The sequence below is a fragment of the Necator americanus genome, chromosome V (assembly GCF_031761385.1).
Source record: "Necator americanus strain Aroian chromosome V, whole genome shotgun sequence".
NCBI lineage: Eukaryota > Metazoa > Nematoda > Chromadorea > Rhabditida > Ancylostomatidae > Necator > Necator americanus.
Genome location: NC_087375.1, coordinates 32,685,970 through 32,697,433, shown reverse-complemented (window position 1 = coordinate 32,697,433; position 11,464 = coordinate 32,685,970). Strand labels below are relative to the sequence as shown.

The 11,464-nt window shown below is 40.7% G+C and overlaps 2 protein-coding genes across 3 annotated transcripts in view; both read right to left on the bottom strand.

The window, feature by feature from the left end:
- The window catches only part of RB195_015911 (uncharacterized protein), a gene marked incomplete at both ends in the record, with an annotated part of 9,239 nt that extends 6,891 nt beyond the window's left edge, over nucleotides 1-2,348 (bottom strand). The window contains 4 exons of one of the 2 annotated variants that reach the window (XM_064206841.1): nucleotides 597-683; nucleotides 741-839; nucleotides 955-1,049; nucleotides 2,342-2,348. In XM_064206841.1, coding sequence (XP_064062721.1) covers nucleotides 597-683; nucleotides 741-839; nucleotides 955-1,049; nucleotides 2,342-2,348 — 288 coding nt within the window. Of the gene's footprint in view, nucleotides 1-596; nucleotides 684-740; nucleotides 840-954; nucleotides 1,050-2,341 lie in introns of those variants that run through there. The other variant, XM_064206840.1, reaches the window with a different exon arrangement.
- Nucleotides 2,349-3,990: 1,642 nt separating this feature from the next.
- Nucleotides 3,991-11,411, bottom strand: RB195_015910 (uncharacterized protein; the record flags this gene model as incomplete). The annotated part of the gene is made up of 10 exons (XM_064206839.1): nucleotides 3,991-4,183; nucleotides 4,232-4,340; nucleotides 6,293-6,349; nucleotides 6,427-6,661; nucleotides 8,025-8,059; nucleotides 8,117-8,186; nucleotides 8,250-8,333; nucleotides 8,447-8,542; nucleotides 11,194-11,300; nucleotides 11,381-11,411. 10 exons carry the CDS (start codon nucleotides 11,409-11,411, stop codon nucleotides 3,991-3,993), a joined length of 1,017 nt encoding a protein of 338 aa, XP_064062720.1.
- Between the last annotated feature and the right edge of the window lie 53 nt (nucleotides 11,412-11,464).

Below are 11,464 nucleotides of genomic sequence, written 5' to 3'. Positions count from 1 at the left end.
GGATAGAAACACTGACGTCACACATCGTATCGCCTCCGCCAGGTCATTGTGGGGATCAAAACGCTTCCATAAACCTCAAAGATTTCCAAATTGCATTCGAACACGTTGGTGCATCTGGATCCATACGCCAGAACAAATTTCAATATTTTTGTTCGGGACGTTCTCAGACCGAAAATTTGCTTCTGATATACAAGAGGTGCTACAAGATAGTCTCCATAGCATACATCGTGTGCATCACCCACGCGGTAGAATAAACCTAGCAAGAAGCATACTTGTTTGTAGTTGTTAAGGTTAAACTGGCTTCAGAACTATAGTAGGGTCAAGGCGACACAACGCACGGCTCAGTTGCGTTGGCGGCTGCGCTGGAAGCGGTGCGGTGGAGCGCCGCGGTTTGGATCGGACGGACATCCTTGGGGGACCGCTCTGGAATTCTTCTTGGGGTTTGTGATGGTTCCACCTTGTTTCCAACCTCTCTCCGAGCGCAGGAATTTACACAACTGCACAGTACTTCATAACGTTTAACCCCACTGTAGGTCTGAGTATGAGAAACAAAAAATCAGCTAAAGCGATTGAGATCTAGTATTACAAAAACCTACCAATATAAGTTTGAAATTTCCATTACATAATGTTGAAGTGCAATAACAAACTGCGCGACTATTTTTGTTGTAACAACCTTTGGCGTACTGGAATAGTGTTTTTGTTACAAGTTCGTATCCCGTAAAGATAGCTGTGAAATTCACCTCTGAAGTAAAGGAAACCATTCGGTAATTGGAGCCACTTACTGGTTGCTGTTTAAATTCGCATGGACGGTTAGTTTCATATACACACATCCTGGAGGTCTGGAGTGAACAGAGTTAATTGTGCGAAAATTTACTTGTGTTTTTTAAAGAACGTTCAAAGATTGTGTAGGTTTCTTTGGATTAATAGCTGCAAAGAATAGCAGATAAAACTAACGTGCGAATTAACTGCGACCACTGATCCTTCACTTCCATTATAGCACCGTAGAGATATTACAAGTAAGGGGACCATTGTGACGAGCGCCAACATTACTGCAAATAATAGAAATTCTTCAAAAAAAATAGCTCTGATTCCAGCGTTGACGCTTCATTCAGTAGGAAATAGCGGCTTATCGTAACGGTTGTAAGCTAAATCTGTGCTACAATCGAGTTAAAATGATTTAAGGTGCAATACGGGATAACCGCTGCCTTCGAAGCGACGTCCTTCTGGGTCCGTAACCAACAAAATCCATACAAATGGACAAACGTGCTCCAGCGAAAAAATGTACTTTGGTTGGATATCTATCTATCTGTACAGATCGTCCGCGGATAAACGCATCGCGCAGCGGGAGTACGCTTCAACTAATTTTAACACTGGAAGTGTTTCTGCAACAGACGGTCCCGCAGCGAAGTGCCATTGTGCCGAGCTGGCTTCAACAACCCTAGCAAATAATGTTGGATAACACGATTTTGAAATAGGTCGCCGATAGCTCCATTTCCATCATGTTTAGCTTTCCAAAGGCAAATGGGATACGGGCTCTAAGCTGCCAGCACTTAATAGGGTATTTTTGCGAATAGAGATATGGGCGTGGTGTGATCACGACATCGCTGGATATACGAAGTATGTGGTCGGTGCACGGTTATACATCACCTTTAATGCCGAGATGCCAGAAATGAGGAATTCAAGCGCCAACGTCTGAGTATCCTCCAAATACTCTCTATAATCGCAAGAATGTAATGTTTTTTTTCACAGTTTCTTCCTAAGTCTATGATAATACATTTAGTACTTTATCAGCACCATGTTGTAGTTGTTTTTGGTCACATTATTGAGTGTGAGCCTAGACCGTTCGGTTTTTTCGAAGCAAAACTTGTAGCACTGTTGCCTCCTCCCTACTGAGGAGTCACAAGGGAGGCTGATCTAAAAATACATTGTCTGGGAATAGGCAAAACTATACATCTTTTTACCTTTAGCATCTGTTTTTGCTTCTATGATGTTACTTGTAGCAATTTGATGGCCATTCAACTTTATTCTATTTTTTGTACTTTTATACTTTTTATCTAGTCGCTTTTTTTTAGGCAAGGCCAGTTTAGTGATGGTCTGCAAGGCCAACAGTTAGCTTCCCGTTTTGAAACGTCATTATCAACACAAGGTATAGCAGCAGTCTTCCTTCTGTTAACAGCTCGTCTTTTCGAGAATCGCAGCGTTTTGTGTCGCTGGTGATGCGGTGACTCCGAAAAGTCTAAGATGGTACCGCCACGCCGACAGGCCTTTCTATTGTTTGATCATCGCATCCTGGAGACAGTGAAGCGATGACGAAAGAAGAAATCGAAATATAAGTGCTTACGTTGCATCACGTTTCATTAATAGGCCGAATGTTGTAAAGGTTGTGCAAAAATGAACCATACCTCCGCGAATACCATTGGCGTTGATCACTGCAATCTCTCATGACGTAGGTCTTAAGGTAGGTGGAATTCGTGAAATTTTGTCTCTACACTATGTTGTCGTTATCTAAATCTTGGGTCAAGCTCACTTTGGGGCTTTCGCAGTGGGGTAAGAGAGAAGGTAACTGAGGAGGAGCAATTGAAATCGATAGTGGCGATAGTGATTTTGAAAGGAAATGATCCAGTAACTCAATAACAGTAACTCCAGTCCAGTAACTCTTTTTAGTTGTTTTTTTTTTTAACTTGGCTCAGTGCAAATCGAACTTGCGTGGTCTTATTGCTGGTTATCTGTTGACCCGTGCTTTTTCTTCCTTCTAGTTTTGTGTCCTCGCAATGAAGCAGTCCGTTTTTAAAGACATGTATCAAAATTACGCTTAACCTTGTATTAATCCTTTCGATTCTATGCCATTCTCCTTGCGCATTAAAAAAGAAATCTGAACAAGACACAAGCAAAAGCGAACTTGAAGATGTTATCTACATGTTAACAACATTCTGATAGGATGCTATATGCAAGTAGGGTATTAATAAACAGCAACATTTCAATAACATAAACACAGCTACTCAACCAAGCCAGATTAGTGCTTTCACTTCTTATTTGCATTGTTGAATTAGAAAATGCACCATGTTTTTATTATTACAAAACCAGTCTGAACGTCCAGCTAAGGGCGGTGTTCAGATTTTCTTGTAATGTTCGCTTCGCTCGGCTCCGCTGATAAATAAGAAATGATAGTAGCGGTATCTGTAAAATTAAAATTCTGTTTTTCTAACAACGCGTTCTTCTTTCTTTTTTTTTACTATGAATAAAGGCGAAAGATTGCATAGCTTTCTTTCTAAATGGGTCAGTTCTACATTTGGAGGACATTCAAACTTCAAACACTGCTTCCATACAAATAGAATATAGACAGTAATGAAGTATGGGTTTTCCTCCTGTTTTCCGTCAGAGTTATTACACAACGATGTGTTAGCATAAAATGACGTGAAGTGAATCTTATCGCAGTACTGGCGGAGGTAGGGTTCCACGTCACACCATTTTGTGGCAGAAATGCAAGGAAACAGACACGCGGAGGAGACTTGGAGGTGAAATGCAACGCGTGCAGTGGCCAAGGTTATGAAACACTTCACAACTTCTCATTTACTCCTTCTCAAATTCACAGGAATTGACTACGCGACACCACTTCCCAACGCCCACAAATCCAACGCAGTGGCGTCCGTCGTACTCTGTTTTATGGCTTTCTGGCGTTGGCGCACAACTCTGACGCCAGACTTCCCTCCTTTCATGGAATTTCTTGTTGTCTTATGGCATCGGGTATCGCCTAAGGAACATTCTCCGTGATCTGGTTTCAATATTTTTAAGATATAAGGGAAGGTAAATACTTGGTATGGATTGATTTGGTTCGAAACAAAGCAGAGTATTTACTTTAAATCTATAGTACTGTTCAGAGATTAAAGTACACAAATCGTAAATGTTTATTAGAAACCTACACATAGTTGTTTTTACTCCAAGAAGGATTTATTGCGAGGGTTGACGAGAAGATGCTGTATCAGTCTAATACTATTGTTTCCTCACACTCCCTGGCTTTCTCATATTTGCTGGACTTCTCCCTTGTTTAGCGAATCTCCTCCCTCTTCGCGCTCGCATTAAGTCTTTCTTTTGAACCTTCCTATTCTTTACCACATATATCACTGCAGGCGCGATAAGACACACCAAAATTGCAGCTCCAACTGCGATGATGACAAAAATCAAACTGAAAAAAGAAGTTCTGAAAAATTTGGGAATTGGAGCATTCACTTACGTGTCGGACTTTCTCCTATCAAACGGCTCATAATCAATCGGTCGTTGACCCGATTTTCCGGAATTTGCAAAATTTGAATCTGGAGTTTGGTTGGTGTTTTCGCCATCCCCTTAAACTAATGTTTTCTATAAATAATAATAATAGGCGCATTATGAGTTTGAAAAATAGCTGCTAACTCGTGTGTTCCATACACAATGGTGCATTTTGTAATTGAATTAAAACGACATGGAGCTTAATTCAGTTCCTTAAGCAGCTGCACTTAAAGCGGCGCAGAGGACCCCTGCTAGCACCATTCATCACTGTAGATCGCGGAGGTTCCAGATGGATCCTAACCGCTGGCTCCACCACTGTTAACTGAACTGAGGTTCATTACGTTCATTTTTCTTATGACTCGACTGTATCCTTTATCGAAGTGCCGTCAAAGATGGTGGCAGGTACAGTTTGAGGATTTGGTATCAGAATTTTTTCTTCAACATTGTTATATGTACGTTTGAAATTTAAAATTTGGTTAAAGTCGTAGGGTGGACGTGGAATCCCACATCTGTTATATGTAAATCAATTTATCGACTCCGGAGGGATGGAAGGCTTGGTGAGCACTAGGGGGGGATTCGATCGTGCAGGAAGCGGAACCTCTAACCGCTACACTACACCCGCCCTAAAGGCAGCAATAAGGGTGTGGATTACGAGTATGAGCTCTCGATGCCCAGTTAGTGTGTTTATCCGCCTAGACGAGTCTGACACCAATTTATCGATCCCGAATCTCCGCAGAGAGATCTACTGGCACAATATGGCTCAAACTCATTTCATTGGTTGTTTTAATGATTAGGTCTATGGTGTATCTCTCATCTTTAGGTCTGGTTGTGTCGTCAAATCCGGCTCCACTCGAAAAGGCACTGCTACTCATGATGTGATGATGAATGTTTCTAAAGTTCAGGTATGTGATTACGAGCAAATTTGCTACAGGCGCACCATGGAGTTCATTCATGTGAAGAAGTGAAGGAACACTGTTCATGCTGTAACTGAATACCCTACTTGCTATTCACAACATCATACTTTACAAAAACGGGCTTATTCTGTAACGTGTGCGTGTCATTCACGAAATTCAGAAAGTAATGGAGCATGTTGAGTGGGCTCGGATCGGTGCGTCGGCGCCAGAAAGCGATAAAATGAGGTGACACGTGTTCCACGACGTCAGATTGGTGCGTCGATGCCAGTAGCTATGAAATGTATTGGTTTAGTGCGTCGACTCTAGGGAGTCACAAAATGAAGTGGGACCGGTCAAATGTCGTCGATTTGATGCATTTGTGCATCAAAAAGGTTGAATATGGATGGGACGGATCCAATAGCGTGTATTCAGCTATGAGCATTGCACGTCTCGCGTTTCACCTCTATGACTCTTCCGCCTTTATATTTCCTTGCACGCTTGCCTCAGGTAGGTAACATCTTCTCTTCAGAAACATGCATATAAACGACTGCTTGAACAGTAGCCAACAGTTTACTGATCTAGAGCAGAATTTCACCTTCATCTGTACGATTTCTTATCTTAGCATATCATTCTTTGCTAATTGTTCAGTAAAAATAGGAAGGAAACCATGCTTCAAATAATTATTTCAAATTTTTTTCTACATTATGTTGGTGTTGAAGGAGTTTTTGAAGCTGAAATTTCAACGTTTTTTAAATGTAGAACTGACGAGTTCAGAAAGAAAACTATGAAATGTTTTGTCACGGCCGGAATTCTTTAAAAAAAAGGACGATAAATGCGTCGTTAAGAAGAATATAACTCTTATTTTACAAAAAAAAGATAGTGGTAATTTTTGTTGACCAATAAGAGCGAAATAAAAGTCAAATTATTCTACGTGTTAATTTGGATTTTCTATTGTCAAATTATTCTACATCGTAAAGCACATTGAAAAAGAAGGAAAGTTTTAAAAGAAAAAAGGTTTAAAAAGAGAACCTATGAAGAAAAAATACCGTTTCAAAAACATTCGGGCCAGGTGTTCTCGCTTCGCTGATCTCAATGGTATTCGACTGAAACATTATATGATAATCTTCTAAACACACCTGATTTGTCATTGGTAGTTCTTTTTTTGGGAGTACCAGTGGTTTGAGCCGGTCGCCCTAGATGTATAGAGAAATATTCAGAAGTTCTTGAGATGGCTGCAGGTTATCGTTTACACTACAACTTCCTCTCTTACTTGTAGTTTTCTTTGTTCCAGAAGTTGTTGTAGTATTATGTTGTACTGTCTTCCTCGGAGTTGTGTGGGTGAGTCTAGTTGTGGTTGGTGGTGGTTGCCGTGAAGATGGTGGTGGTCTTGTAGATGTCCGCAAAGGTTTAGAATGAGGTGACGTTTGTGATAGAGCAGTTGAAGATTTCGCTGATCTCGGGTGCGTGTGTGGAGATGATGATATCGCAACAGGTATAGATCTGGACTAAAAGTAAATAATTGGTTTTGGGTTAATTTTGTTACAAATTGTTTCTCACAAAGACCGGTGTCAGCTACACATGGAAAAATAAGACGTTAGTGGCGATGACTGTATCGAAAAAGATTTTCTTAACAAAGTGCTGTTTTGACAAAGCCGATTACACCACTGATAAGTCAAATCTATAGACGACGCTATGTCAAGATTAATCTTAGGGTACTTTAGATGTTTTCACTTCTAATTTGCAAAAAGTGAGAAAGGTTGAAAAATCGGATATTTTTGAACCGAAACAGACTCTGACAATGTTATTGCAGCAAAATCAGATCCGAATAATTACAAAAAGGATCCACAAAAGAAGACATTATGACTTTAGATTTGAATTTGAATAGATCTTGACATTGGGATAGCTCGTTTGTGATCGCAATGCACTCACCTTTTCTCTTTATTTTTGGACTTTTGACGGCGATCCAAAATGCCTTTAAAGTTTCGCCTGCTCTGTTCTCGGACTCGAACGTTAGGGTAGTAACTTCTACCTATATTTCGGAGGTTGATGACTTATTCTACAATCTGTTCTGAGGAGGGTGAAGAGTTTAGATTTTGCGAGTCTATCTAGGTGCTCCTTGACCAGAATACACAGTGGGCGTCCCGTTTCTTCTATCTATTCGTTACGGCACAACCTGCACGTGATACGAAACACTACTTCTGATATCATTCAATCAACCTCTCTGCCACACGGGCAGACTACGCAGCTTACGGAGTTGTGGAATTTCGGTCATAAGCACGATCACGTACCAGCTTAATCTTTAGGTTCGCTGGTGGCGTTTAAGAGGCAACCAAGGCCTATGGGTTGCTGTGTGAGTTTAGTTACCGTTTGAATGTTTTCTGTGTAGTAATAGGGCGCTTGGGAGAGTAAATCACTGATGGGTTAGATTTTTTCCGGGCTCTGACGAATACGATACCGTTAAAACTTTAGCTGTTAATAAAGACCAATACCAATCTTAATCTACAGCGCAAACAAATAAAGAAAAAGTTAAGCCAAGTTATAAATTTAGTTTTAGAGTTTAGAAAAAAGGGAAATCCGTGACAAGAACTATAACTCTTTTTGTTTATAGGCCTTTTGTGTGGCTCGCTCAAATTCGCTTATAACATTTTCTAATCGGAGAGCGCAACAAAAAGGCGTGTACTGTGCTTCTCTCCTTTCCCGACACATTCTTCTATTCATAGAGCTCAGTTTCGCTGCGTGGATGGCTGTGTAGAGCACCAGCGCCCTCATTTGTCACTCGCGCGTTGCGCTGACAAAGCTGACCATGTTCAGCACAGCCATTTTTTTCAGGCACGATCAAACCAATCGCAAACAATCAAATTAGCCAACCGTTGAAGACTGACGCAAGTTTTGGTCATTTGCCTCTGTAAAAACATTAGAATAAAGTCAGCTTAATTCCTAAGAGTCTTGTCGAGACTTACTTTCTTCAATGTGTTCTTTAACACAGTTGAATAACGTTTGGTTGCTCACATGAGAATGAATCCATTTTTTCTGAATTAATACAGCCGCTCTCGTCCTTTGCTACTTCAAAATTAGAGAGTTAAAGGGTTATACCAGGAAGACAGTGTAGTTTTGATTGCAAAAATCCGACGAGCAATAGCAAATTGCTCGGTTTCTTTGTCCAAAGCATGAAGTCACCTGTCGTAAAATCACAGATAAGTGAGAAAAACCAATGATTCGATGTGATTTTAATTCATTTTGATTATTATATATTACTGTACTGTTTAGTAGAGTGAATTGTTGTAACATACTTTAGCTTTTAACTCAGCTGCTCGAAAATTTGGTGTCCTTGGTTTTTCTTTAAAATCGCACGGTACCATCGTTTCATATGCACACATCCAAAATTTCTGCAAATGAAAATTTTCTACTTTACTTTTTACTTTTTTTGTTTTTACTTTAACATTCTGCTTGAGGTTTTCTCAACATTCCAACTATTTCTGATTGATATTTGTCGCCCTAAACTTTAGTCATTTCAGACTTGAGAATTTTTTTCCAGTTTAAAGCCATCACCCCACGAATCAGAGGTGGTACAGATTTCAGGTGGAGTATTCGTATACGGGATCGTAGATTATGGAGAGAAGGGTGATCACCCAAGATTCGTGGGATGATGCCTTTAAGAACCAAAAGAAACTGATTTAATCTGACTATTGATTTAAAATAGACCTGAAGGGATAAAGAATAAGGTGTCTGTCGTTGATTTATCACCCGCTTAGATAATGTTTATAAATTCGACTTCAGTTCAAAACAGTTGTAGTTTTTTATGATAGGCGGTATACCACGAATTTATCGTGGGAAAAGAATCCGCAAGAAAATCTAGGGATGGGGTTCTAGATTATGGGATCAGCAATGGCTCCGCTTGTCTCTTATCAATCTTCGTTAAAAAATGGCGTTGGAACCGCTTCAGTCTCTACCAAGTACGATGTTTGAACGCTCTTCTATATACACGTACCGATCCACGATCCATTCAGTAGCCTTTTCATTGGTTTCACGTGAATAGGGAAGCCAGAGGACATCATCTTTGAACGCTCACACTTGGATGTGGCGGGTGCACAAGAGTGGCGCTTTGCAACTGAAATCGTCGTAAGAACCACATCTCCCATACCGGTTTTTACGATGATTAGGAAGAGATGAGCGGGACCACCCTGGATCCTCAATCTACTGCCACATCTCTAGCTTCTCTTGCGAATTACCTCACCACATCAGACTCTTTATATGCTACCTTTACCGCATATGAGACTTGAATTGCTTGCTGACTTGATTTACTGGCTCAAGCTGATGTCTGATTCGTAACAAAGTATCAATTCCGGATGGAGATATGCTTAGTTGTCTATGAACTCTCGACCGTGCAGTTGCAGAACCTCCTACTACTGCGGTCGTGAAGAACGACATGGGAAATTGCCTTCAAGTTCGAACTCAGATTTTCACACGAGGCAACTTTACCGTGCCACCGCTGTGCACGCGCCGCGTATGTGAGCGAACCGACGACAATCAATGAGGTTTCCCCACCGGCATATTAAACCAAAACCAGTGGATAAGCTGCTAAGAGAACCGGCACGTACACAAAGGTTGCGTCATACGGTGTCTCGCAGAAAAGTTTGAACACGATGTTCGTTTTCAACGCTTTTTTTAAAGGAAAGCCAGAGGGAATTGAACCCATTGATCCTCTTGGGAAGCGTAACCTTGTTCACTTCAATCCCCAATCGCTTGAGGTTTACGAACCGTGTACAATGACCTGAGGGGGGAGGAGGGAAGCATGGCAGCCGATCTGTCAAGATAGTGTTCTTATTCCTCTAGGCAAATCTAGTGCCAATTTATCGACCTAGGAAGGATGAAAGGCTTGAGTGGCACTGGGACGGTATCGAATCTATGATCAATCATGCTGCAGGCATAGGGGAATCCCTTACCGACTGCTCTACGCCGTCCCTCATATTGTTTACAAAACTATGGAAACATTGACGTGGTACATCGACTAACCACCGTAGGTCATTGAACAGGCTAGTTACACATTCGTTAAGCGTTAGAAATTCTGTCGTACTAGTAATCTACACCAATAACCAACCTTATATTTTTGAGAAGAGAGGTCCCTTCATAGTCAATTTTGTGGCATGGTGCCTTTGGCAGTGGCCACAACGAAGCATCCCAGATAATAAAGCGTCCAATTAAAAACGAAGTGACCAGCAATGGCAAAAAGTAGTGGGTTATTTTGCTGTCGCAATGATCCTTCCAGCATCTTTACTTTCAACGCAGTTTTGTGTTTTACGACATAATCTCTTAATCCTAACGATAAGAATCTTCCTCATCTCGCGAAGCAGCGTCATCGGGAGAAGAAACCGAAATGGGAGACATTATCACGCGCAATCTGTCGGATTTTTGGAGATGAAGCATCTACGTTTACTGGATACGGTAAAAAAGAGATATGGTTTGGAATGATCAGTAGTAAGGAGAGACGAAATAAAGGAACAGTGCAGAATAGAATTCTCTTTTTTCTTGAGGTGAAATAATGTCGGAAGAGATTGTCAGTTAATTTTTTACTGTAAAGAGAAAAGCCTAAGTCTGTAGGCTTAACGTATGCTTTCCCAATGTCGTTAGTGTAGTGCTACCAGTGACATAAATGTGAAATTTACTAAGTTGCCTCCTTTACTGTATGAAATGTGGAAATAACTGACGCTTTCATGTTCTCATTTCTCTCTATTGGAAGAGATGTCGAGATGCTTGACGGATTACCGAATCTCTGTATATCGATGTCAGGTCGGTCTATCAGTGTTCACAAAAACACTGATAGAAGGAATAAATTTTGGTCACGGTGGGTCCACTGTCGTTTTATATAGCATGTTTGCAGAAGCTCTGATTATTATTACGTCGACAAGGATTTATTCCTGAACAGTAGGAAAGGGAGACGTCTTTTGTCTTTTTTACTCTATATTATATCCATATTCTGCACGCTTCCACAGAAGAAAAGTCTTATCTGTCTTAATGAATGCTCAGTAAAAACTCTTACAGAAGCATCGTTTTGTTCGACTACTTTGATTACACTTCCTTCAAAGCCTGACAAACACTTTAGGGATTCCACCAGCAGAAGGATGTTCGCCACTATTACTATCAGAGCTGAAACTTAATCTTCGCCAGTTACTAAATACAGACAAGCCTTCAAAGGAAAGGAAGTTCGTCAAATTATAGTTACTGACACAGCTGAATCCTGCATGCTTCCCACCTCATCTCATGAAGAATAAGTAAAAATGAATGTATTCTCGCATACTCATCAAAAGAAA